The 27,723-nt window shown below is 43.5% G+C and overlaps 1 protein-coding gene across 1 annotated transcript in view; it reads left to right on the top strand.

Moving 5' to 3' along the window:
* The first annotated feature begins 1,073 nt into the window (after positions 1-1,073).
* PSEN1 (presenilin 1) overlaps positions 1,074-27,723 on the top strand; it is a 55,442-nt gene continuing 28,792 nt past the window's right edge. The window contains exons 1-4 of the mRNA XM_053283766.1: positions 1,074-1,252; positions 9,529-9,659; positions 23,089-23,345; positions 24,396-24,537. Of these exons, the coding sequence (XP_053139741.1) occupies positions 9,576-9,659; positions 23,089-23,345; positions 24,396-24,537 (483 nt within the window). The 5' untranslated portion in view covers positions 1,074-1,252; positions 9,529-9,575. The remainder of the gene's footprint in view (positions 1,253-9,528; positions 9,660-23,088; positions 23,346-24,395; positions 24,538-27,723) is intronic.

The following is a 27,723-nucleotide window of genomic DNA, read 5'->3' as shown; positions in this document are numbered from 1 at the left end:
CAGCTGCTGCCAGTTCCATGCACATCCCTAAAAGAATCTGGTTGCCCTAGCTTAGATGTACATACACATGCTTAAAATAAACACAAATCCTAGTCCTGATGACCTTTATTCTAATCAGCTAAAAATGACAACTTAGTAACAAACTTCTGAGTTTGCTTGAACTCTTTTGCCATGCTGTCGGTTGGGGATGTGTCACTCTGGGTTCATCCTAAAACCAGCAGCTAGCATTTAGTGAGGCTAATCCACGCAAGTCTGCAAAGCTCCTGCACTCTATCAAGTAGTTATACACTTTTTGTCCCCTCCCTTGGGGGCTGGGTGGAAGGGCAGGCAGCAGGATCCATGATCCAGTTTCTTTAAGAGTTCTGTAAAATGTAAAAGCTTGATGCGCCTGCTTTTTTGTCATTTTGGTTAGTCCCAGTACCAATATTACTAGACTGACTTCTTGACTCTAACTTCTCTACAATGTTGCTTCATTAAAGTTACTACTTTAATTACTTTAATTAATCCATCTGTATGATGAACGAAGACTGGTTCACCAGGTAGGTCCAATTACTAAATAAGTTGAGCGAACAAGATAAAGTCTTCACCCTCATCCTGAATGGCTTAGCAGTTGGCACTAGCAGCTGATTTACAGCTCTATCATAGGTGGAAAGTGTCTAGTAAGGTTCAAAAATTGCCCTTCAGAAAACAAACGCAGATTTCTCTGTAGGAAACCATTCCAGAAGCATATCGCAGGATTGCATTCAGAATGGAAGCTAAACGATTATTGGGGTGGGGAGAGTTGACACTGCTTTTTACATGAAGCACACCCTCAGAACGAACAAAAGAGCCATTCACTAGAAAATACAAAAACATTAAGGCTGCTGCTTGTTCAACGTTTACTGCGCAGCTACAGGCGCGCTATCTTATCCAAGCTGAGGCGTTCTCACCGGAGGCTAGCCTCACGCTACGCATGCGTGTCAGCCTTTCCCCGCCTCCGTCCTAAGCAAGGGTGGGGCGGCTCTGCCCCCGCGTTCTCTTGATGGACAGTAGCCGCTTGCCAAAGAGAAGTTCGGATAGGCCTCATTCGGTTGCGCAAGCGCACAGACCGACGGGCGAGAGAACAGGCGGAGATGAGGTGCTGACCTCGAAGGGGTTGGGTGGAGCCTGGCCCGGAAGCGTCGGGGAAAGGGGTGGGGGTTGTTGTGGGCTGTGTGCTCTGAATTCGGGGCTGAAGGGAAACAAACCGGCGGGACCGGCTTTGAAGGCGCAGGTAAGAAATGGCCTTGGGAGAGGCGTGAGAGCGTGTGGAGGAAAAGGGGGTGGCTCTCGGGACTCTCTCTTTCTCCCGGGGTAGCAGCAGGAGCTGCTGCTGCTGCTCTCGTCGTGTCCTCCCACCCTTGCACGAGTGTTTCTCTCCCGAGAGGTGTAATAGGGTCCTCTTACGGATTCCTCTTTTCTCCCTTGAAGTAGCCATGGCCCCTTTGTCCTGTTCTTGCGCCGTGCGCTTCTAGATCTGGCGTAATAACTGCCTGCTTCATTTCCCTTCTCTCACTTGAACTAGAATGTTCCCTTCACGTGTGACATGCCCGGAAAAGAAGAAAAGGGGTTATGTTCTTGGACCACTTCCTTGTGTTCTTGGGAAAGAGGTGTTGAGATCATTTAAACGTTCTTGAGTGTTTACACAGAAAAGACCAATCTGTAGAGAGATTGCTGGGCGCAGGCTGGGGTTGCCACCCTTTTCCTAATAAGAGGCTCTGTACTTCTAACTGCTCTGTAACTTATAGAAGAAACCCGTCAGATGCAGCTTCTTTCAGCATAGAGATTATTGTAGTCAACGCTTTCTGCATTGAGTTTCTGCTTGCCTAGATTAAAGGATCAAAGTGGTAACCCTGGTGCTGACCCTGCCTCTCGTCGGGGTGAAGTCTGAAAAAGTGTATCGTTTCCTTTGCTACAACATTACACTGTCCCAGTTTCAGAGAACCATTCATTTAAAAAAAAAAAATGCTTGGCTGCTTCTTGTCCATATGAAACATGCTTTCTAACTTAACATAAAGGCAACAGTTTTAAATGTTGTTTTGAATTACTGCATCCAGTACTAATAGCTTTCTACAAAAGTATTGAGGAAGCTTCTACATCAGAAAGGAATAATGTGCTGTGTAGTGCTGTGCATTGTCTTTACTGGCAGCAGAAATGAAATTTTTCTTTTTGTCCTTGGTTTTTGAAAGAGAGATGGGGAGGTTTGTTTGAGGGGGAGTAACTCTTTTGTCTTGCAAAACTTAGAGGGTGTGCTTACCATAAGTCATAATTATTTGCTTTTAAGGGCTCATTTTAAAATCTAATAGTTAAAAGGTGAATTTAGCACATAATAAACACAGTTACTACAGAGTAATCCCTGTTGAGCACACTGATTTATTTCCATGTGTAATTTAGTTCAGTGTTGCAATTGTGCTGTAACTCTCATAACTGCAGACCAGTCTCAAGGAACTGTGTTTGGAGGTCTTGCTGAGCTAAATGAGATTTATTCCATGGATTGCATCTATGTTGTGTGATAATAATCATGTTTCCTCAGAAGCAGATTCTTTTGAGTTCAATAGTGCAATCTTAGGCTGCAGTCCTATGCACGTTTACCTATGAATAAATCAATTTACATCACTAGAACTTCTGAGGATCGGCAGTTGTGTGTTTGCTAAGATCAAGGTAGGAGTGATTGTGTGGGATCAGGGAGCTGGGTAGGACAGCTTTTCGATAAAATGCTGTGAATAGAATGAGGGCTGGCCATGCCCATCCTTCCCATGTCCTATGCACAACTGACTGACAGGAGTACTCATGGTTCTCCTACCCTAATTGGGTGCTCTTCAAACCCTTGTTTTTGATCATGAGAATGAGCTCTATGTGTGTTGGGTTGATAAGTTCTGGAGTTCTGTAAAATCCCGTGGGGTGGCAGCATACCTCCCTGCCGCCCCTTCTTCTTTGGCCAGAAGTGCCTGGAAGTACTGGGCACATGTGCGCATGCTGGGTGCGTGTGCACATCGCAATCACATGCAAGCCCATCTGACATGCACAAGCGCACCCAGTGTGCACCTGGTACTTCCGGCCAAAGAAGAAGGGGTGGCAGGGAGGTGTGCTGCCGCCCCGAGGGATTTTTCAGAATTCTAGTGTTGGCGGGGGGAGGGGTAAGTGTACTCTCCCCCACCTGGTTCCATACACATCCCTACTGCTAACCAGAGGACTGTTGAATAGGAAGTAACTGAAGAATGAAATGCTCCATTGTAGCAGTCTGAATTCCTTCTTTAATGGCTACTTCTCCTGTTTCATTTTAAGAAACAGAGCAGGATTTTTGGTATGAACCATTTTGCCGTTAAGCAGTAGATTGTGTGTTCCTGTCATTTTGTTTCAGTGATCTGCAGATTAAAGAATGTCTGATAAGAGAACACTGCACAGGAACTCTGGTTAATGTTACTGCCAACACAATGGTCAACTATAGCCTGAAGCTAAGTTTGGATCCTGCTGATGTAGCATTTAAGCATACTTAAGCCCAACCAGACAAATTGTGTGCTTCAGAAGGGAAGGGGTACACCTCCTTTGGTCTTTGTGACTGCATACTCATGATTAAGATCTGGAGTAATAGCAGTTTGCTTGCGTATTCTCTAGCAGTTTCTGCTAAAAATAAGAGCTCACCATGAGCTCACCGGGACTTGAGCTTTTTGCCACCCACTGTGCTTTCTCCGCTAGTGGGCCAAAAGGCAAAATATCTCCTTAACAGTACCATGTCACAGGAGCTCTGACAACATTCAGGCAATAAGTGAACAAAGGAAGAAGCAAAGGTTATGCCACTCCGTCTGTAAAAGTGGAGGTTAGGATGTAAATGAGAGGCTAAAAATGGACAGTGAGGACTCTGTGATGGGGACCTGCAATGTGCATGCTGTGCTTGCCGTGGTGGTGTTGTTGCATCATAAATTACACCTATGTAAGTGTTAGATGTTTGCTCTGTTGGAAAGAGAAGGTAAGAGGACCAAAGCTACAAGTTTCCACACTTTGGTGTCATTGGAGAGGACTTGTTGGAAAGGACATGGGATACTGCAGCAAGGAGAGATTATCAAGGAAGAAAATAGGAGCAGTAAAGTAGAAGAAACTGCACAGAAGAGAGTGGCTGTCATGAGCAGGAGAATCAAAACATATTCTGAACACTGGAACTAAGAATTGCTTTCAGTATCTTTCCAATAAACATGGCGCTGAGTATCCTGATGGAAGGCAGCTGTAGCAGGCTACTATCTGGTAAGAAGGAAGACTCTCATCCCTCAAGTCAGGTGACTCCATCATCAGCTGCAGGAAGAGAAGAGTGATGGCAGTTGGTGACTCCCAACTTAGTTAGCTATATACCATTCAGACTGCTAGCTTGTGAAATATACTGTCTCCACAGCCACAGATATGACAGATTGCCAAGTCTTATCAAGCCCAGTGATCGTTATCTCTCTTTGCTCATTCATGTGGAAACACATGACACTGTCAGGCACACTATGAATGTATTCTAAATGGCTGTGAGGTTCTGGGAAGGAAGTTGAAGGACCTTAGGACTCAAGCGTGTTATCCATTCTTCCTGTTAAAAAGATAAGAGGGCTACAAAGATGGAGAAGAATACTTCAAGTGAACTACTCAGATAGTGTCAGCAGGGGAGTTCTGGTTTTTGCAACTACAGTCTAAGCTTCCTTAGAGAAGCTACTGATGGGATGCACCTCACAAGGACTCGGAAAAGTGTATATGGCAGAAGTTTAACAAGCCTGATCAGGTCCTGTGGGGATTGAGTCAAAAGCATGAAGGTAAATGCAAAGATAATGACTGAAGACAGGTACTTGAGTGTTACAGGAACTGGGGAAATTGTGGAGCTGCCTAGCAAACTCCACAATAAAATAGTAGCTAGATTAGAGCATAATATCAGTTCTTCTCAACAGCTATATGTTAAGTCGCAGAGTATGAAAACTTTTACATATTTATGCATATCTATAAAATGAGTTTGTACTTCTAATACAGGAAAATGAATGCAACCTTAGATAAAATTATTATTTGGTGAGATGGCTCCCAGGATTGGAAAGTAGCAACCAAAGGATATAACTTCTTTTAAAAAAAAAAAAAAGATGCAGCAGAGAGGATGGGAGAGTAGTTTATGTCAAATGTATACACCTGCACAGAAATCCAAAAGTGTGAACATGTTACCTCAGTGGAGAGCATCTGGATAAAAATAATTGAAGAAGGAAATAAAAACATTGTATTTGGAATCCACTATGAATCACCATACCAAAGAGAGGTGGTAGAAGATGCTTTTTTGAAAGAAATTACAGGTGTTTCAAGGAAGCAATACTTAGCTGATGTGCTACTTCAACTCCCCAATATGTGTTGGGAGACAAACTCGGATAAGCATCAAATCTCCAGCAAATTCCTGAGATGCCTTGCTGACAACTTCCCCTTTAAGAAGGTTGAGAGAGCAATGAGGGGATTGGCTACCCTTGATTTGTACTCCTTGATGCAATGTCAGTCTTTTTTTCTGGCCTTGAATGCCTGTGGATAAATATGGAGTTATCTTTAGCTCTCTGTTTTTTCATAGTATAATTTTCTTACATGTTACTCCTTTTCAAAGGTTACTGCCCTGGGCTTAATGCATAGAGTATAAACTTGAATAAATAGTAGATGCTGTAGTTGTACATTTTCCTTTCTCTCTGTGATTATTAATGCTACCCCATGAAAGCTACTTAACTAGAAAGTTAAGAAGATTCCATCTATGTGTCATATGGATTGAAGTTGAAACAGAGGGGATATTGTAATTCTCAGCAGGTTTTGGTGAAGTGCAAAACAATAGCCAACTGTCCAAGTTCTGTGAAATTCTTTATTGTGGGCATTCTTTGGATGGAGCTTGGCCAAGCTTGTGAGAGCGAGAAGGAAGGATATTGGCTGTATCACCCAGCCTGCTGATCTAGGGACATTCACATTCATAAGCCCACATTCTAGGAACTGTCATTCTTGCTTGCTTCACTAAAGTCTTGTTGGAACATCTGTTCATGATGATAAAGAAGTGCTTCTGTACTTTTTCAATACACGAGATATAAATATAATAATGGGTAGAAAATTAATCAGATCTTTTCCCTTGGTTCCGTTGGTTGGTTGGTTCCTGCCTTAAAATACCATTTTCTTTCTCAGTGTCAAATGGGCTGTACCATCAACAGAAGGTGTAATGAGCAGTGTAGTTTATGACCAGTGGTATCAGAGACTCAGGTGGCTAGTTGTAACTAAATTGAGTGCTATCAAGCTCTTAATTGGATAATTCCAGTGGCTCTAGTTTTAACTACTTTAGTACTTGGATAATGCATAAATGAAAGTTTAGAATCATTCTTTCGGCTTCTGGTTCTGCAAAGCATTTTTGGATAAAATGTAATTTTGTACCAAATTGAGTGTATTGGCTTCATTTATTAATTGTGGCTTTTCTCTTGAGCATTTGAGATTATTTTCCCTGTTCTTTTGGATTTTGATTCTGTGTTCACATATTCAACTTGATATGAGAACAAATATATTAATGTATACTTTATATTCGAATTGATCTTTAGACTGGGGTTTTAACCCTTTAAAAAATAAGTGTACCTCCTTCTCAAGCTTCAGCTCAGGAATACATACATGCATACATTTAAATGTATGTATTATGAGAGTTATGAGATAGTCAGTGGCTCATGTATAGAGCAAATTAGTCATGAGTACTCTCACAGGAGTAAATTAGTCTTTATTTTGAGCTGCAAGCAAGGTAAATCTTGTCAAGCCAAATTAAAATGCCTTGGAATTGGACAAACAAAAGGAAATGCCTGCCACATTGTGGCTTCCTTCCTCTTCCTGTGCCTTGGAGCATTGTGGTCAAGTCTCTACAGCATACCCATTAGGTGTGTGCATGGACTGTTTGGCTCAGTTCGATCTAAATTCAGGCCGAACCTCAGGTATGTAAGCTGGTTCAGTCAAACTGATCAGCTGAGCCAGTCGGTTTGACAAACCAGCTCAAACCAATTTGAAGCAGTTCACAATTGAACCGGCCTGATTCATGGCAATCCGGTTTGCAATTGAACAGGTTCTGCGCTTCCCTAATGCCCATGGCCTGACTGCGCTCCACCCTTCTTCTCTGCAGAACGGGCTGGCTAAGTGCTTCAACTCAACCCACCCCTCTCTCAGATTGACTGATAGGCTCTGCAATAAGTCAAATGATTTCTCTGAACATCTGCCAGCATTTGCCTAGCTGCTGACCTTTGGGTTCATCTGAGGGAGAGGTGGGTTGAGCTGAAGCTCCTAGCTAGTCAGTTCTGAGAAGAGGGAGGGGTGAGGTTGAGCCTGAGCACATAGCTAGTCAGCATAGCACAGTGGTTAGAGTGTTGAACTAGGACCAGGAAGACTGAGTTCAAATCCCCATTCAGTCATGAAACTCACTGGGTGACTGTGGGCCAGTCGTGTTTCTCTCAGCCTAACCTACCTCACAGGGTAGTTGTGAGGATAAAAATAACCATGTACACTGCTCTGAGCTCCTTGGAGGAAGAGTGGGATATAAATGTATGCAATAAATAAATAGATAATAGGTCAGTCACAAGGATGTCTGTTACCTGACATTCCACCCCTCCTGGAGAGGACTCGTGGTCTCGGCTTGTAAGATGAGTCCTCCAGCCTGAAACCAACAGCTCAGGATGCTAGCGAGTCAGGGAGAGTTATTTGCACCCACTACAGGGCTCTAAAATATCCCCAGGGAGTTGCATACACCCAGTTGAACATCCCTGGCACAGACTAGAGCCAACTCTTGAATGCCTTTCTCATATGCCACATTCAGTACTCTTTTTCTTTTTTCTTTTTAACCTTGGGACTGCTAAGGCTTGAAAGTGAGTTCCAGCAAGAGAGGTACATCCAAGTAAACATGCATCAGATTGAATGTAAATATTGTGATTCATGCATAATGCTTTTCATGCTTGGAACATTTAGTATCTCATATTTAGCCATTTCTCTCACATCTAAGCCTTCCTCCAGAACCCAATGTCTTCACAGAACCTTTCCTGAACGAGCCTTACCTCACCTTACTCACATCTCTGCTGCTATTGGATTCACCTTCCCTGTTTTATATATTTGAAACATTCATTGATGTTTCAGTTACCTTCTCAACTCCATCCCTGTCTCATATAGCTTTCAAACTTATTATTCTAAATTCTGTGCAGTAGGCAGCACACTGTGTTAAATAGTGGCAGTAACTGGTTTAGAGGGATGTTTATAATATTCAGGGAAACATTCATAGCAATGCAACTACCAGATGTTACATGTCACTTGGCTTCTTTCAAATGCTAAACCATAAGATAATTGTAATGGAAGGCCTCTCTGTTGGCCTTTACTGTTTTGGTTTCAGGCCTAGCTAAGTCTTAGAATGGAAGTAAAGGGGTTCCAGCACCCTCAGCCTTCACCTCCCAAAGCTGCTCACCTTCCTTCAACCTCAGTTTACCTTCCAGGCTTACTCCAGAGTCTGGCTATAACAGCCTCATCATTGACTCTGTGATCCTTGTATACCACACCCTGGCTTCCTGGCCCTGGTCTTCCACTCTCCTTTTCTCTATATGAACTTCTTCCTCTTTTTCAATTGCCTTTATTTCACAGGTAACAGCCCTTGTTTACACAGCAAACCCTTTTTCAAGCCATCCCAGCCACCTGTTTCTCCCTGGCTATGACCAGGGAAGGTATGACATCCGTAGTCATTACTCTTTTGAGAAGCCTCTATATCTATGATTTGGAGTCCTAAATCAGTGTCCCTGTTTGTGGTGTGGGGTGTGAGAAGAACCTGTTGAGGGCAGGTAATTGGTTTGTTGAGACCAGGCGTCTCAATCTGCAGCTTTCCAGCTCTTGTTGGACTAAAACTCCCATCATCCACAGTCACAGTGGCCAGTAGCTAGAGATGATGGGAGTTGTAGGCTGACTGTGGTTTGAGACCCCTGGTCTAGACACACATGCATGTTCCTTCTCTCAGCACTATCACCATACACTTTTCAAGGACATATTGACCTGGTGCAACTTTAATGCAGCCCAGTTGCTTAACTATGATTGAAGCAATAGGGAGCACATGTGGGCTCAAGTGCTCTTCCCCTCTTGTGTGGGCATCTTTCCCACTTCAGTTTGGAGCAAGCTTTGATCAACACTGTGTTGATGGATGTTACAGTGACCACAATTGGCACCAAACCACAGTTTAAAACCCACTTCTGATTATGATTGCAAACACTGTGCTGACTATGGTCAGCTTTAACGTTGGAGCAGATGTAGCACAGACTGAAATAGGCTCCAAAATGGGAGGGAGTTCCTAAGCAAGAGACCGACGAGCCTGTGACATGGTCACCAAACAGTAGCTAAGTGATGAAGCAACACTATATCTGTGTCAAAACCATTTGTTCTTCATTCTTGTTTAGAAAGCCAACAGCTAAGAAAGGTACTTCATTTCAGTTCAGCATAAGATAAAGAATATAGCTTTTCAGAACATCTCTCTTTTTAAAAAAATTACAGTTGCAGTGTCCCAAGAAGGAGAAAAGCTTGTGGAATAAAAAGTCCCAATGACAGAATTATCTGCACAGTTATCACAGATCCAGCATGGGCATCTGACAGAAAACCTCCCTGACAACCATCTGACCAATACTGTACGTAAGAGACAATTTCTTTTGTATGCTAGAATATGGATTATACATATATTTTTATAATGGATAAATCAGTTTATGAGGGGGGGATATAAAGCCCCTTATATTTGCAAAATGTTCTTGCTGAACATTACAAAATGTTCTTTGTAATTTCAAACAAAATTATGCTTAGATTTGTTCTGCTTAGTTACATGATTTCTGGTATTCTGAATATTTTGGCATGAAGCATCTTTTATTTGTTTGTTTTTCTTCTCTTACTAAACATAATGCTAGTTAAAGTGCATCTGTTCCTGATTACCAAACAGATATATAAATTTAAGAAATAGGTACTGAGGCGTGGTGTCCATTTTGGATGCCACCACGCCTGCACAATTGCACAATGACCCAGGCCTCGTGGAGGCCAATTGTGCAGGAGTAGCGGTGTCCAAAAGGGCCGCCGCACCTCAGTTCAAAGGCCCGAACAGGCCAAAAGAGCAGCCAAACGGGCTGCTGGCAGCAATAAAGGAGGGCGGTGGGGGGGAAGGGGAACCTCTGCGGACACACACACCCATGCCGCCTCAAGGAACTCCCCCGAAGGGGGTAAGTGACTTAAATTTAAAAAACAAACAAACTCACGACCCCGCCCTCCAGACTGAACCGAACCAGGGGGATTCGAGCAGGTGCTGGGCTTAATTGGCCCGATCAGGTTCAAGTCTGGTCCAGACTCAAACCAAACTGGGCCAGTCAGTTCCGTACACATCCCTAATCTAAAGTACTTCTGTGCACACAAAGGAATATCCTTCGTTTTCATTTCTAGCTGTAGTCCGCTTACTGTGTTGGATGCTGTTCCTAAAGGTCCCCTGTTGTTCAGGACTGGCTTTCCAGAGCTGTTGTGGGAAAAGAGGCCTGAAAACTTCTTGTGTGTGTACAGCACTTTGAATCCTGCCCTTGGAAGAAATAAATTATGCTAAAAACAGGAGACTGAATTGTACAGTAAAAGTTTTCTAGCTCTCACTTTTAAAAACCACTGTATTTGCAGAGAAGCATCAAAAGGTTCTTTTGGGATAAAGGTAAAGTGTGCCGTCCAGTCAGTTTCGACTCCTGGCGACCACAGAGCCCTGTGGTTCTCTTTGGTAGAATACAGGAGGGGTTTACCATTGCCATCTCCCGCACAATATGAGATGATGCCTTTCAGCAGCATCTTCCTATATCGCTGCTGCCCGATATAGGTGTTTCCCATAGTCTGGGAAACATACTAGCAGGGATTCAAACCGGCAACCTACTGCTTGTTAGTCAAGCATTTTCCCCACTGCACCACTTAAGGAACCATTACATTTTCCCATCTAAACTGCTTTGAGAGCTTTTGTTAAAAAGCGGTGTATTAAAAAATTGATTTTCCAATTGCAATTATAACAGAGTTGACATAAGAAACTCTTTCACTTATACTGCATGTTCAAATTTTAGTAAAGTTGTTGGATTGGTAGTGGTCATACCTATAATCCCTTCCCTTGCACAGGCAGTCCTCGACTTTATGGTGTTCAAGTTGAGACAAACTGCCCTTACAACACTGGTAAATTACGAGCTTTTTGCAACAGTGTTTCAGCTATACAACCCTTGCCACAGAAGGGGAAGACTTTGTTAGATGACATTGTACAGGTTCGAGGAGGCGGCGGCGATGGCAGCAACCCAGATTCACGTCGTTGAGACAGGGAGTCCTGGTGGTTGCTGCTGTGTCTAAGGTTGTAGAGGAACTGGCAGACTTGCCTGTCCAAATTGCTTTGGCACCGCCACTGCTTTCTCCTCCTCTTTCTCCAGGGTCAGCTGTACTGCACTGTGATGAGGGGAAAGAGAGCCCAGCCCATTCCCAACCCACACACACTACCCATCCACTCACCTTCCTTTTCTGTCTGACCATCACCTAGGAATGGAGGTGAGCTAAGGGTTGCCTTCCGTCCTAGCTCCTCATTTTTCTAGGGAAGGAAAAGAGGCAGCTGGTTAGCTCATCTGCCCATCATTCCTCTCACATTCCATAGCCATTTGGTCTCATTGTTCACAGGCCTGGGCTCACCCATTCAGGATCTAATAGCAAACCATTGTTTCTGTCTCAGTAACCTAGCATACCAGGTTGCATCTTACATAATAATGGTCACTGTACCTTTCCATCCGAGAGCCCTTTAATGCCACCTTTAAATTCTTTGTGTGTGCCCATGTATATGTATATACACCTCTGTGAACTGAGAATTACACTTTGTGCATCTGAAGAAGCTGTTTCCCCTGTCACAAGTGGTATGGGAGGTTCAGTGGCCAAGTGATAAAGCCTCAGTAATCTTTGCTGTCAAGATACTGTTCCCTGACATGGCAACTGTGGCGAGAGAGAGAGAAGAGCTCAGTCCCAATATTCACCCTCTAAGCTAATGAGACTCTTTCCAAATTTTTAGCAGTAGGACTATTGCTGATTATCTGGTAAATGTGGGAAAACTGAAATCCCAGAGCTAGGTTTTGAGGTATACTTGCATTGTTGTTGTAGTCAGAGAGCTAAATGCATTCTGAGCGCCCTCTTTTTGAAATTATTTAACACTGACATTATTTAAAATTATTTAATCTTGTCTTGGTGAACTGATCCCATCAGGAGCCTATGCATGCTGAATCTGAGGCTTCACAAACAGTTCTCTCCTTGGAATTAACAGTAATTTTGTTGTTCATTATGCAGGGAATGTCATGCTTCTTTAGTGGCAGCAGTGCACCTGACAGTGTTGCCCCGTGTGTAGTCAGAATAGGCTTTACAATAACAGCAACTGTTTTGAATAACAAAGGTGAAACGGAATCTAACACAGAGAACTTGTAAACATTTTGCAGCCTGTTTCAATATTTGTGAAACTTAAACAGCAATATCCTTGCTACAGAAGCTGAAATCTAGATTTTAAAAAAAATTGGAATTAATGCATGGACATAGCTTCCAGTCTGTGTGGCTAGTCTAGATGATGGCACTTGGCAGATGTATGCAGGATCAGGCTATAAGGTCACCTTCCTTGTAGATTGCTCTCTAATTTCCTGGCACCTGAGATGGCAAGTGCTTGTAATTTCTCACCAACTCATTGCACACAAGTGTGAATTGCATTGCCTTGAATGTTAGCAGGGGTGTCAGTTCCGAATATTGAAGCTATTTGGGTTGGATTCTGAGTAGCAAAAGTGCAGTGGCTCTTGAACAAACTGTCTTGCCTGCCTTTCTACTGCAGCTTCCTGAGGATTTGGAACGACATGGGAGGTGGAGTGAGGAGCTGCAGTGCTACAGGGGAGTTCCTCAAAACAGGGGGCAAGCACTTTTCATGAACAGAGCTCTGGTTGCCGAAGATGTTTGTACCCATGCTCTTAAAGATTGTACATCTTTTAACGTATATATTATGACTTGTTTCAGTTACTCTTAAACTTCCACATTCTAGATGGCAACTGTGGTAACACACTCATTATCCAATCTCAAATTAAATTAAAGCATTTCTGAATAGAGGACTAATGCACATGGAAACAAAAGTTTGGGCTCACCAAGAGAGTCCCCTGATGCCCCTGGCAACTTTCTTCATAATGGCAGTCACCCTTGAGAGTTATTTAAGATTGTCTTCATGTGCCAGCTGTTTAGTTATCCTACAGCCTAATGTAGGACTAAAAATCTGCACAGGGTTTCACTTACTACAACCAGATCTCTGCAAGAATCCAGATTGAATCTACAGTGACTCCTCCATAATTCCGGGGCCATTAAAAGGTTAGCAAAGTCCATAATGCAGCAAGATTTGCAAAGCCCTACCTGACACAGTAGTTCACTTCCAGGTGCTGCCTCCTGCAATTCCAACTAGGTGCTAAGTAGGAGCATAGCTATAGTATAGTTGAATGGGGGCCGGAGGAGGTGAATGCCCCTGAGCCCCTAAAGGAGAGGGACCCTGCCAGCTGAACGAAACATTGTTCTTTACTCTTCCCCCCTCCTGTCTCTTTGCAGGAGGTGGTAAGGAGGGATCTGTCTTCACTTTTTGTCCCAGGGCCTACTCCAGCTTCGCCATGCCTTTGTGCTAAAGCACTGACCCAGGAAGTACCCATGTTCCACACCTTCAGAACTATTGCTTTAGGTTTGGGTTTGATATTAACCATTTTCTTTGAAAGTTACCACAGCTGCTGTTTATCTTTGATATTACTCATTTACCTTGAAGATACACAATTCACACTTGCCTACAATGAGATCTGTGCAGGGAGTTGGTTCAGATCTCATTCAAGGCTTTTGTTTATCATGAATAATGAAATGGAGGAATTTACTTCCATTGCAGTTGCCATCTCTGCCCTGTGATCTCTTTAATGCTAACCAGGTAGAGATTTGTTTTTTACTTGCTAGAACAAAGTGCAAAACTCTGGCACAACTGCTCATGTAATTTAAAATGCACCTTTGCTCAGATGAAGCAGACATTCCAAGTAGCTGTTTTTAACTCTTGTTTCCTCTTTAAGTTTTAAACCGCAGCCTTGAGTACATTTTCTCAGTACGTTTATCTAAATGTGTAAAGACCTGAAGCCTGCCTCAGCTTTTTCTGCTCTGTGAGGGTATGAGTGTATAAATGCAGATCTGGATTGTCATCCATTGCACTCATAAGAGTGGGTCCTGCCCCTGCCCAGGACCATTCGGGCAGAATTGACGAACTCCTTGAAGTACTTAGCCCCAACCCTTGCACGTGGTGTGTTTTCTCAGTTTGGGCAGGCTAGCGTTTTCTCCTCAGTTCCTTGCTGACCGCCATTGTGTCGGCACCTTAGACAGTGAGCTCCTCAGACCGGAACAATTTCTGTGTTGGGGGGGAGGGAAGAGTAGTTTAGTTTATTATGTGTAACGACTAAGACTGGGCCAGACAATTCTTACTCTAAATACTTTTAATTTAGTCAAGATGGACGGACGGTTAATTCGGTTACGACCTTGGATTGGGCTTTGAATTTCATTCGTACTTGAGTATTTTCCCCCTTATTTCTCAATCCCGTTATAGATAAGAAAAATACTTTTAAGCACTGTGTTTGCTGCAATGCTAAACTTCCATCAGCAGATGATCATGATTTGTGTTTGCTTTGTTTGGGGGAAGAACACAACACCTCCACCTGTAAGATTTGTTTAAATTTCTCTCATCAAGCGAGAAAGAATAGAGCACTATGGCTAAGAGCTGCCCTTTACGATGAAGTGCTCCACCCTGGCACCCCAGTACTGAGATCTCGGATTGATGCTCCCATGCCCTCTACATTGGGTACAGTGTCGAAGTCGACATTGAGTACAATGCTAAAGCTGGGAACTGCTGCCGCGCAGTCTAAATCCTCAACCCAAGCTTCCGCGGCAGCTTCTACCAAGACATTTAAAACACCAAATCCGCCTACAGATTCATCCCATTGTAGAAGGCATAAGTCTAGGCATCGGGGTTCCAGTACCAGAGAGGCACCACCACACAATAAACATCAGGATAAGAGCACATGGTCTACTAACTGAGGAAGCCTCCATCGTTGGTGCCGACTGGAGCGTCATCGGAGCCACATCCCGAGCCACTCAATCCGATGACACTCCAGTCAGCACCAACGATGTCTTGATCTCGCCCTGCGACCCCAGAAGTCATGGTTCTGGATCATCCATCACCAATAGCTCAACACCGAGCGTCAGCATCGACCTCGACATCGAGAATGGTACCAGCCATGGCATCTATCCGGCATCGAGAGCATTTGCTCTCACCAGCCATGACACCAATACAATTGACTTCACCGGCAGCTCCCCCCCACCCCGACTCCACAAGCTTTGCATCTCTCACCAGTTTCCTTCAGGGTCAATGTCAAAGACGACAACATGGGAGCCAGTTTGGGACTGGGTGATGCCCAGCAACTATTAAACATGCTAGACTCTGGCAAACGTACACTGTCAAGCTCAACCTTCTACAGTTTCTTGAGCCGCGGTCTTGACACCAAAGACGATGGTGTGACTTCCACGATACCGAAGATGCCAAGCACTTCAACTTCTTCTGCTTTTCAGCCCTTCCATTCTGTGGCTAGCCACCTTTTGACACTGCAGCCTTCTAGTCCATATGTCTGGAGGGCAGCTAGAGACTGTCTCTACACAGGGCTTGATTCGTGAAGGGGGTTGCGGACATGCAGCACAAACGCATATACGTTCCCCTGGACTTGCATCATACTATCAGGACTATAAGCTTTGGAAGGCTCGATGACAACTGTCGACGTTGATGGTTCTACTGGCCATGCAAGTCACTCCTCCAGACTTGCCTGGAGGACTGCAACGTTAGTCTTGATATCAACGTAGGTCACCCCATTGCCACTGCCGGCTCCTTCTGTGACTTTGATATCGACTCGGGTTACTCTTCCAATTTTGGAGACTGACACAATACCGAAGCATCCTGTCTTACATTCTTGCATCTCCAGTCAGACCATGGAGGTGCCTTGACCTCAAAAGAGCCAGCCAACACAGATTGTAGTCCTGGACATAACTTCCTCCACCACTCAAATGGTGTCTAAGAAGAAGATTCCTGCCCCTTCTGGACCATGAACCATGATACTGACAGAAGATTATGAATCTGATTCATCTACATCGTCAACTTCAAGTTCATCTGACCACCCTGATGATTCGCCTCTCAAAGTGGTATCCACCGATAACATTTTGCCAAATGAAGAAATGTGTTCGTACCATTGTCAAATATCTGAAATGGCAACGACGCTTGGACTAGAACTGAAGAAGCAAACTCTAGACATGGAAGATCCTGTCTATAAATTCTTCAGTTCCACTGCATCAGCCCAATCTGTTCACCTTCCCATGCTGCCAGTTATATCCAAGGCAGCTAAATCTGCTTGGCAAATTCTACAAACTTCTGCTCCGACCTCCAAGAGACTGGAGAATTTATATAGAATTCAAGAAGAAGAAGAAGATTTTCTGTTGAAACACCCACCCACCCCAAATGTGGTGGTGGAGGATTGCGCATCCTCCTCCAAATCTGGGAGATGACACCACTCCAGGGGACAAAGAGGGGTATAAATTAGATGTCATAGGGTATAAAATTTATTCTACTTCTTGCCTAGTGGTGAAAATCACTAATTATACTGCCTGCTTTACCAAATACACCCATTCCCTCTGGGATGATCTATTCCAGGGGCAAGCCAAACTCTCGCCGGAAGAATTCCTGGCAAAATTTAATGATGTTCACACCAAAGTAACTCTCCTCACTTGACAAGTTATCCAATGCCAAACACCTGGCAGAAACTGAGTTTTGAACCCTAGCTGGTGCTATTGCATTAAGGAGACACACCTGGCTACGCTCCACTGCACTGCAGCCAGACATGAGAGACAGAGTAGAAAATCTTTATTTATTTATTTATTTATTTAAAATATTTATACACCACCCCTCCAATGCAATACTGCTCGGGGCAGCTTACAACAATAAGATAGACACAGATACAGGTAATAAAATTAATTTTTTTTTAAAAAAAAATTCAAATTAAAAACAATTATTAGGTTCAAATTAAAACTGAAAATTATAAAAAGCTAAAGAACCTACCGGATATATCAAAATAATAATGATATATTAAAAGCCTCCTTAAAAGGGTGTGTTTTAGGATGTTTTTTAAAAACACTGAGTGAGGGAATATGGCGAAGCTCTTCAGGGAGGGCGTTCCAAAGCCGAGGGGCCACAACCGGAAAAGCCCTGTCTCTAGGCCCCGCCAACCCGATCTCTGTTAGTGGCAGGGTCATGAGCAGGGCCTGAGATGATGATCGGAGGGTCCTAGCAGATTCATATGGGTGAATGCGGTCGACAGGTATCCCAGTGCCAAGCTGTGTAGGACTTTAAAGGTCAATACCAGCACCTTGAATCCAGCCCGGAAGCGGACCAGTAGCTAATGAAGCTGGCACAGGATAGGTGTAATACTCATGAAGCAACTTGCACCCACGAGCATCCTTGCAGCAGCATTCTGAACCAGCTGAAGCTTCCAAACAGTCTTCCAGGGAAGCCCCACATAGAGCGCATGGCAGTAGTCCAATCTGGATGTTACCAATGCATGAGTGACCCTTTTGATGGAAAATGACTTTTCTGTGAAACTACAGACTCCACTATGGAGTCCATCAAGAAATCAAAATTCACGGCAAAAAACATTTTTGACACCTGCCCAATCATACCTTTCTAAGTACCGCCAATGACAGCAGTACTCTTATAAGCAGATGAACAAGATAGACTTATGCAAGCCTTACCAATATTTTGGAAAGAATCCTTTCAACCAAAAGTCTAGGCCCTCACAGGGCCAGCACCCCAAACCTGCTGACTCCAAAAGCCAGTATCTATTATCAATGGGGTCACTCCACCAATTCACCTCACCCAGGAGTCACCACCATTGACTTCTCCCCAAACTACCATCCTAGCCACCTCCAACATCAGGCTGGCAAATCATGCCATTGCATGGTGCAGCATAACATCAGACCGTTGGGTCCTCTGCATAGTCCAAATGGGCTATGCCATCGAGTTCTAGACCTTACCAGCATTCAATGGGATCAAGTACACGCCTGCATCCCCATTACTGATGGAGGAAGTTCAGACTTGTGTGTGATATTGCCTGTTCGGTGTGTGATATTGCCTGTTCGGTGGACAGATCAGTGGCAGGGTTTTACTCCTGCTACTTCCAGGTTCCCAAATGAGACGGAGGACTAAATCCAATCATGGACCTGTGGTGGCTGAACCATCATGTGGATGTGCGCAAGTTTTGCATGGTAACACTGCAGAGCATCCTTCCTCTTCTCCATGGGGAGGAATGGTTCGCAGTGTTGGATCTCAGGGACGTGTACTTCCACATCGGAATCCAATGCAACCACAGACAATTTCTAAGGTTTACAGTGGGACATCACATCTACCAGTACAATGTCCTGCCATTTGGATTGGTGACGGCACTCCATGTATTTACAATATGCATGGCCATCATCATGGCTCACCTTCAGGCGCATGGCCCAACCATTTTTCCATACCTTGTTGATTGGCTCCTGGCAGGAAGACAAAAAGACAAGTTAGCTTTGCAAGTCTCAACAGTCCTGAGCTTACTCGAGGATCTGGGCATTCAGGTCAACTGGACAAAGTTCATACTTGAACCTTTCAAGAGCATAGACAACATAAGAGCAATCCTCGATGCACAGTTGCAATGTGCATTTCTACCCAAGGAATGTTTCCTCCACATCAAGGCACTAGTGACCTCCTTCATGATGCAACCCAGACACAAAGCCCGTGAAGTTCAGAAACTACAGAGCCTGATGGTGTTGTGCAACTCCACTGTGCACTTCGTCAAACTATGTCTCCATCTTCAACTTTGGTTTCTGTCTGTATTTCGTTCAAATGTGGACAATGCGCAGATGTATTTAACAATTCCACCGCCAATTCTTATGTCCCTGCAGTGGTGGACAAAACAACCGTAATGGCTTGCCATGTCAGCAAGCTAAATGCTCTCCGAATATATGCCCCCTATGCTAAGTTTCATGAGGACAAAGTGGTGCTTCACTTGGACCCCAAATTCAGGCCTAAAGTAAACACTGACTTCTATATTAATAGTGACATCGTTTTACTTACTTTCTTCCAGAATCCCACGATACCTCTCAAGCACTCATTGCATTTCCTGTATGTAAGACATGTTCTCCTCTTCTGCTTGAAACTGACCAAGCCCTACAGAAAGACAAAAATAGTTTTTGTAAGTTACAAAGGTAACATGAAAGGCTACCAGATATCAAGACAGAGACTCTCCCACTGGATCGTGGAATTGATATTTTTGGCTTACAAGAATCAAAAAGTGGACCCTCCTAAAAATCATACGGGCTCATTCTACTAGGACGTATGCCAGTTCTGCTGCCCACCTGGCAGGAATCAAGCTGAGACATTTGCACTGCAGCAAACTGGTGAGCATGTCTTTGTCAAGCGTTATGCTTTGGTCCTTGGCTCTTCAGCTCAGGCCAACTTCGGGAGGGGTATACTGAAAAGGGTCTTACCTTGGCATACTATACCTTCCTCCAGACTGACAGCTCATTTGTCACCCACTCTTATAGAGTGCAACAGATCACAATCCAGATAAACAGGCTGTTCACCTGTAACTTTTGATCTGGTAGTGATCCATTGCAGTCACAAGATCCTCCCTCTGGCCCCGCTGCAGTATGCGAAGTGACAAAACGTATATCTGAAGAGTAAAATAGACACTACTTAGCTTGTAGAAATGTACACTGCTTCCATAAGACGTTGGATTCCAATGTCAATCCTCCAGGAACTGAAGAGAAAATACTAGCCTGCCCAAACTGAGGAAACAAACCATGTGCAAGGGGCGGGGCTAATGGCTTCAAGGAGCTAGTCAATTCTGCCCGAATGGTTCCACACAGATGCAGAACCCACTCTTATAGCAATAGCACTTACATTTATATACCGCTCTATAGCCGAAGCTCTCTAAGCGGTTTACAATGATTTTAGCATATTGCCCCCAACATTCTGGGTACTCATTTTACTGACCTCAGAAGGATGGAAGGCTGAGTCAACCTTGAGCCCCTGGTCAGGATTGAACTTGTAACCTTCTGGTTACAGGGCAGCAGTTTTACCACTGCGCCACCAGGGCTACAACGGATCACTACCGGATCAAAAGTTACAGGTGAGCAACCTGTTGTGTTCCACTTCAGAACCAACAGTATAAAATAGTAGGGATGTGCAATTCGGGTTTTCGGGTGATTCGGCTCGGACCCGAACCGAATCACCCCTGTTCTGTTTTGTGCCTGAATCTGGGTCACCCGAATCACCCTTGATTCGGTTCGGATTCGGATTTAATCCGAATCCGAATCGATTCGGGTGGGTAAAAAGGGGCCCAGGGGCAAAATTTTGGGGTGGGGTGGTAGTGCCCAATAGGTGGACTCTACCACCCCAATTTCAGGGGGATTGGGCAAAGGGCTGATTTTTGGCGAATTTTTTAAGTTTTAGTGACTTTGGGGCAGTTCGGGGGCATAGCATGGGATCTGGGCAAAAGGAGTGGGGTGGGCTGGTAGTGCCTAATGGGTGCAGGCTACCACCCCAATTTCAGGGGGATTGGGCAAAGGGCTGATTTTTGGTAAATTTCTGAAATTTTCATGTCTTTGGGGCAGATTGGGGCAGAAAGTGGGGCCTGGGGCAGAATAGTGGGGTGGGGTGGTAGTGCCTAATGGGTGGAGGCTACCACCCCAATTTCAGGGGGATTGGACAAAGGGCTGATTTTTTGAGACTTTTTGAAGTTTTAGTGACTTTGGGGCAGTTTGGGGGCAGAAAGTGGATCTGCCCCAAAGGAGTGGGGTGGGCTGGTAGATAGTGCCTAATGGGTGGAGGCTACCACCCGTCCCCAATTTCAGAGTGATTGGGCAGAGGGGTGAATTTTGGTGAATTTATGAGGTTTGTCTTCATAAGGTGAAGTGTGCTAAATTGATTACTTCCTCATATTATTCATAGTAATTGAGGTGTGAAAAAGTAAAAGTGGGGTCACGAGAGTTGTTTAATTGAAAAAAATCTCATTTGCTATGATAGAATGAGAATTCACACCTCAGAAAAAACTTCTGAGGTGTGAATTCTCATTCTATCATAGCAAATGAGATTTTTTTCAATTAAACAACTCTCGTGACCCCACTTTCACTTTTTCACACTTACTATGAATATGAGGGGAAGTAATCAATTTAGCACACTTCACCTTATGAAGACAAACCTCATAAATTCACCAAAATTCACCCCTCTGCCCAATCACTCTGAAATTGGGGACGGGTGGTAGCCTCCACCCATTAGGCACTACCACCCCACCCCACTCTTTTGGGGCAGATCCACTTTCTGCCCCCAAACTGCCCCAAAGTCACTAAAACTTCAAAAAGTCTCAAAAAATCAGCCCTTTGTCCAATCCCCCTGAAATTGGGGTGGTAGCCTCCACCCATTAGGCACTACCACCCCACCCCACTATTCTGCCCCAGGCCCCACTTTCTGCCCCAATCTGCCCCAAAGACATGAAAATTTCAGAAATTTACCAAAAATCAGCCCTTTGCCCAATCCCCCTGAAATTGGGGTGGTAGCCTGCACCCATTAGGCACTACCAGCCCACCCCACTCCTTTTGCCCAGATCCCATGCTATGCCCCCAAACTGCCCCAAAGTCACTAAAACTTAAAAAAATTGCCAAAAATCAACCATGAACCGAATCACCCGAATTTTTCGGGTCCGAAATTCGGGTGATTTGGCTCGTGCCCGAAAAATATCGGGGGACATCGGGGGTGATTCAGTTCGGCCCCGAATCACCCGAAATTGTTCGTTTCGGGCACAGATCGTTCTGTGCCCGAAATTTTTTGCACATCCCTATAAAATAGGTTTTATACATGAACAAAATCCTCTCCACTTAAGAAGCAGCCTCAAACATTTGCAGTTGAATGTCTTTAGGTGTCAGTGTAACTAAATAGCACTTCTTTCTTTGAGAAATTTCTTTGAAATTATTAACAGATGTCTTCATTGTTTCTCTAAATAATACACAACTGAAGACTGCTTCTGTTTCCTACCAGCACAGGTTTAGTGTCAAATTTCATACTTTTTTCTAGAGATTTTGCTGCATTTGGATTAATGGTGTGATTTGAGTGTTTCCTCTATAAATTGGAATTATTTTATCCACATAGTGTGTTAACTAAGTTTGGAAACACCACAGATGTGCATAAGGAATTATGCTTCATAGTATTTGAGGCTACTGCCACACACCAAAATAACATAAACATTAATATTACTGTACCTGCACTTAACAGAAGCACCATCCTTATTAGCAGGCTGTAGTTATTTTACAACTGGCACAAATGCTCCTTACCATTAAAATGGCCTCTGGCAATAGGTAGACAACATGATGGGAGGAAGAGCAAGTATAGGGGCAGTGGAAGCAGAATGCAGGATAAATCCAAACCTGCTTTTTTACCAGTCTCGAATCCCTCTGCTTTGGTTCTTGCCTGAAACCCTAGGCACAGTACTGCAATTCACTAAATGGTTGCTACGCTAACAAATCGAAATAAAGTGCACCAAAGCAATGAAACTAAAATCTAACCCATCGCAAACTATTTTTTGTAGTATTGCTGTCAGCAGCCACAACCCACTCCCTTACTCACCCAGTACTAGAGTGGCCTGCCTTGGCCACAGATCTAATTGCCTAGATATGACACCACCAACAGGTGCCACTTGTTGCCCTTTGTAATAGACTTTTAAAATTTTATTATTACTCTTTTGTCCACTCCTACATGGTACTCCAAGTGGTTTCCATTCTAGGCACTGATCAGATCCACCCACATAGTTTTAGGAATGCTTCAGCATCAAGTAATCCCAGATCTCTGGGCCCTAATTTTTGTAATTAAGAGCACATGGCAGGCAAGTCCTTATGCAAATGTGATTTTTAAAATATATGTATTTGAAGAATGACAACCTGGAGAGACGGCGTCATGAGAACAGCGATAGAAGGCGCGGCAATAATCCTGATTCAGAGTCTAACGGGCAGCCACAAACCAGCACTCGGCAAGTGGTGGAACAAGATGACGACGATGAGGAGGAGCTGACACTGAAATATGGAGCCAAGCATGTGATTATGCTTTTTGTGCCTGTCACACTGTGTATGGTGGTAGTTGTTGCAACCATCAAGTCTGTCAGCTTTTATACACGCAACGATGGACAGCTGTATGTACCAAATTCTCTTTCCCCCTTTTGCTTTTCATATCCTATGATTCTTTCCTTTGTTCTCTGCTATTATACTGATCTTTCAAGGTCTGACTAGACGTGACAGCAGTGGATTCACATTTTAGAATACTGGTCTCCACCAAGCAGGATGAAACAGAAGGGTATGTGAGGGCAATTTCATATCAGGAAAGGGTGAGAAAGAGGGGTACTGAACCTTTTCTTGTTTGTTTCCCCCGCCTGTGAATTCCTCTTCCCGCAGCTGCTGCTTGGCTCTAAGACTGAAAGTAAGCCTCAGTGGAAGAAAAGGAGCTGAGGGGACAACTTCAGGGTTCAGCATCTTTCTTTCCTGACACTTCTCTCTAAAGTGTGCTTACCCACCCATCATTTTATACCTGTTCAACACAGAGCAACATCTAGTTAGACCTTCAGTCATATTCCTTGAAGCAAAGGACAACTTAAAACCTCTCATTCTTATGATAACTGTATAAAGCATTGTTCTTAGCCCTCTTTGGTTTGCAGATAAGCGGAGGTTGTCTTTCCAAAGTCAACCTGTGCCTGATACTCTGTATAAATAACTAACCTGAGCTTTCATTCTGCAAACTCAAATTGTTCATTTTGGGCCCAGTTTTGTTACCACAGCATAGTGACTTGTTTAACGTTTATTGCAGAAAGCAAGCTTTGGCTATAAGTTATTTCCTACCACCTCTGATGTATTAAAACATCACACCCTGCTACCAGAGTTGCAGCCCTTTAGACTTGAAAACCTTGATTGAATAAGGAACGTGACACTTCTGACTTAGCGTCTCCATGCTTCCTATGTCTGTGGCTTTGGCTTTGTTTGCAGCATTGAATGAAGTAGTAATTCATTCCATACCCACTAGATGGTGTATGTATAAAGGCATAACTTAGCAGAAGAATGAGTCCAAGTATTTTTAAAAACTGCTTATTTGTTAAATGTACCTTAGATATGCTTAATTGAAAGACTTATCAGGGTTTAAAATCACATTTATATGGTACAAATTTCATTTTTTCATTTGTTCTGTCTTGTAGCATCTATACGCCATTCTCTGAAGATACAGAAACAGTTGGACAAAGAGTTCTGAATTCTTTTCTTAATGCTTCCATCATGATCAGTGTCATTGTTATCATGACCATAATCCTGGTTGTGCTTTATAAATACAGGTGCTATAAGGTGAGCTCAAGTTTACTGAACTATCCATATTGTATACAGGAGGACACTGAAACTTTCAGATGTGTATTTCACAGAGGCCTGGTTCAGACATTACAAGAAACTACTGTTTCTAACAACTTATTTGGAATGTTTTGGTTTTGCAGTGTATAAAGAACCAGAACAATTGCCCAAATTAAAAACTGAGGTTAAAAAGCTGTGGAGGGAGAAGCATCAAATAATAATTGCAAAACCTAAGTAACTCTTTCAGAGATTTCACTCTTTCAGGATAACCATAAATATCTAAATTGTCAGTGATAGGCTTTTGTGCTTTGAACAAGTAGTCTTGTTTAGGAAGAGACTAAATGTATGATTGGATTAAAATAACCATTCCAAGCTAAATCTCACTACTGAAATATGTAAATGCCTGTTAGCTGAAGGGTTATTCTAGCCAATTGTAATCTTTAATTGCCCATAATGTAAGTTTGATCTTGAAGCTGAGTGTTCAGTATCACAATCACACCTTACATGTAGAATGTGGTATCAGTTTTGTACATATTTCTAGTGAGAAAAATTTGGCAGACTATAAACGATAACCATGAGATCTGTCCATTAGAACAACAGCTGAAGCAGGCCTAGGGTTGCATTCAGAGAGAAGATGCAGGTCCTCTTTTGCAAGCCTAGCAGAATGCAGAATACAGAATTGACTCACTGCTCTGCCTACCTGGAGAGAGAAAAGGCACTTGTATAGGTGAAACTCGGAAAATTAGAATATCGTGCAAAAGTCCATTAATTTCAGTAATGCAAATTAAAAGGTGAACCTGATATATGAGACAGACTCATTACATGCAAAGCGAGATAAGTCAAGCCTTAATTTGTTATAATTGTGATGATCATGGCGTACAGCTCATGAAAACCCCAAATCCACAATCTCAGAAAATTAGAATATTACATGGAACCAAGAAGACAAGGATTGTAGAATAGAACAATATCGGACCTCTGAAAAGTATACAGTGTACTGTGCTTGATTGGCCAGCAAACCCGCCTGACCTGACCCCATAGAGAATCTATGGGGCATTGCCAAGAGAAGGATGAGAGACATGAGACCAAACAATGCAGAAGAGCTGAAGGCCGCTAATGAAGCATCCTGGTCTTCCATAATACCTCATCAGTGCCACAGGCTGATAGCATCCATGCCACGCCGCATTGAGGCAATAATTGCTGCAAAAGAGGCCCAAACCAAGTACTGAATGCATATGCATGCTTATACTTTTCAGAGGTCCGATATTGTTCTATTCTACAATCCTTGTCTTCTTGGTTCCATGTAATATTCTAATTTTCTGGGATTGTGGATTTGGGGTTTTCATGAGCTGTACGCCATGATAATCACAATTATAACAAATTAAGGCTTGACTTATCTCGCTTTGCATGTAACGCGTCTGTCTCATATATCAGTTTCACCTTTTAATTTGCATTACTGAAATTAATGGACTTTTGCATGATATTCTAATTTTCTGAGTTTCACCTGTATGTTGGTCTTGGCCAAGCTAGGGTCAGATCTTATCCAGAAATCAGTTAATTGAAGCTAGTATAAAACTCTGCAGATGATCTTGCAAAATCCAAGAACCTGCATGCTGAGGTTCTTTTCTCTGAAGTGTCCTTTGTTGTGGTGAGAATCCTGCATTTGACAAAGACACGTCTGTTCTTCAGTTTGTTTTAACCAGTGCAAGCAAACAGGACTCTGCATAGTCGATTCTTTAAAATAAAGCATGCTGTTGCCAAACTTCCTCCTCAAAATGGTTTGATTCTGGGAAAGCAATAATATTTTGTCATGTTCTATTTTATACAGCTTATCAGAAGGGAAAAGGGTGGGGGAGGGAGTGTTAGGCAAGTATTTCATTGACTGTATAAATTGGGGGCTGAGTTGCATGCATGCTAACTATCCAAAACAATAAAATCTGTTAAAAACAGGAATGAAAATTGCCAGATACCGGATCTGACTTTGAAACTATAGAAAGAGACAGACGAACAAGAACACACATTGTTTCATTTGAAAGCTGCTATTTGGGTGACAAGACCATGATGCTGGGGAGGGGAAGGGATTGCCTACATCTCTGCCGTGTTTGCCTGCCATTGGTCACCACCTGAATGAGCATGTGTTATTGGAAATAGGAAGTATTTATCAAGTTGCATTGGGGCGATGACTATTTGCTTCAACCATAAGAGGTCACAGCCCTTCAGTTTATGCTTGCTTGTTTTGTTTGAGAGGTTTTTATTTTGTTTGTATTGTCTGGTTTCAGTCTATTTGAATGAAGTCTGTTGTTCTACCAGAACTAAAACTCATCAGTTTTTCCACAGCCCAAGGAGATCATCCTCCAATAGTATGGGTTGTGGACCGAGCATGCTGCAAAGACAGGACCAATTTTAGAACTGAAGGCATGGCTAGCTTCCTGCCTGGGAGGCAGCAAAACCCCAGTTCCGATCCTGTCTTTCTCTGGTAAACAGGTCTGTAAAATAGCTCTCATTTTCCTTCACTAAATGTCTATTCTACTGGCTAGATTTTCACTTAAAATTGTATTCTTTTCTTCCTCCCCTATCTTAGCATTGTGCCAAGGTGGGAAGGAAGTCAGAATTTTATCTTTAAAAACTTTAGACGCACTTTTTCTTTTCCATTCGGCCCAGTTGGGCCGAATTTTACTTTTACTTCCGTTTTTGCTGTTTTGGCCATTGGCCATAAATAAAGTTTCTATCTATCTATCTTCCATTTTTGCCTTGAGCTTGTTTCCTCTGCTGCATGATACTGCATCCTCACACCAGAGCCCCCTTGGAGGGCTCTCTCTCCAAAGAGTCAGAATCCAGAAGCAGGTCCCATCACCAAGACCCTCCTTATAGTGGCAAACAACCCCGCTCCACTTCACCTGTTCAGGAGTGTGCTGCATTTCCCCTGGTAGCCCACAGCAGAGCTGAGGAAGCCTCAAAAAAGGCTCACAAAAAGGCCAAGAAGAAGTCCAGACATGTAGACATTGCAAAAGAGCCGACCGGGTCATCTTTAAAGAAACACTCGGTGCTGGCTCCTGCCATTTACCTGAGTGAGAGACTGCTGCTACAAGCAGTTTGCCAGGAGTGTCTCCCTTACCGCTTGCCACTTCCCATGGAGGGTGACATCGCTCAGCCCTTAGAGCAGGGCAGTCTGCCTCTGCAGCCACCGAT

This window comes from Hemicordylus capensis, chromosome 1 (genome assembly GCF_027244095.1).
Source record: "Hemicordylus capensis ecotype Gifberg chromosome 1, rHemCap1.1.pri, whole genome shotgun sequence".
In the NCBI taxonomy this organism is placed as follows: Eukaryota; Metazoa; Chordata; class Lepidosauria; order Squamata; family Cordylidae; genus Hemicordylus; species Hemicordylus capensis.
This window is presented reverse-complemented; position numbering and strand designations above follow the sequence as displayed.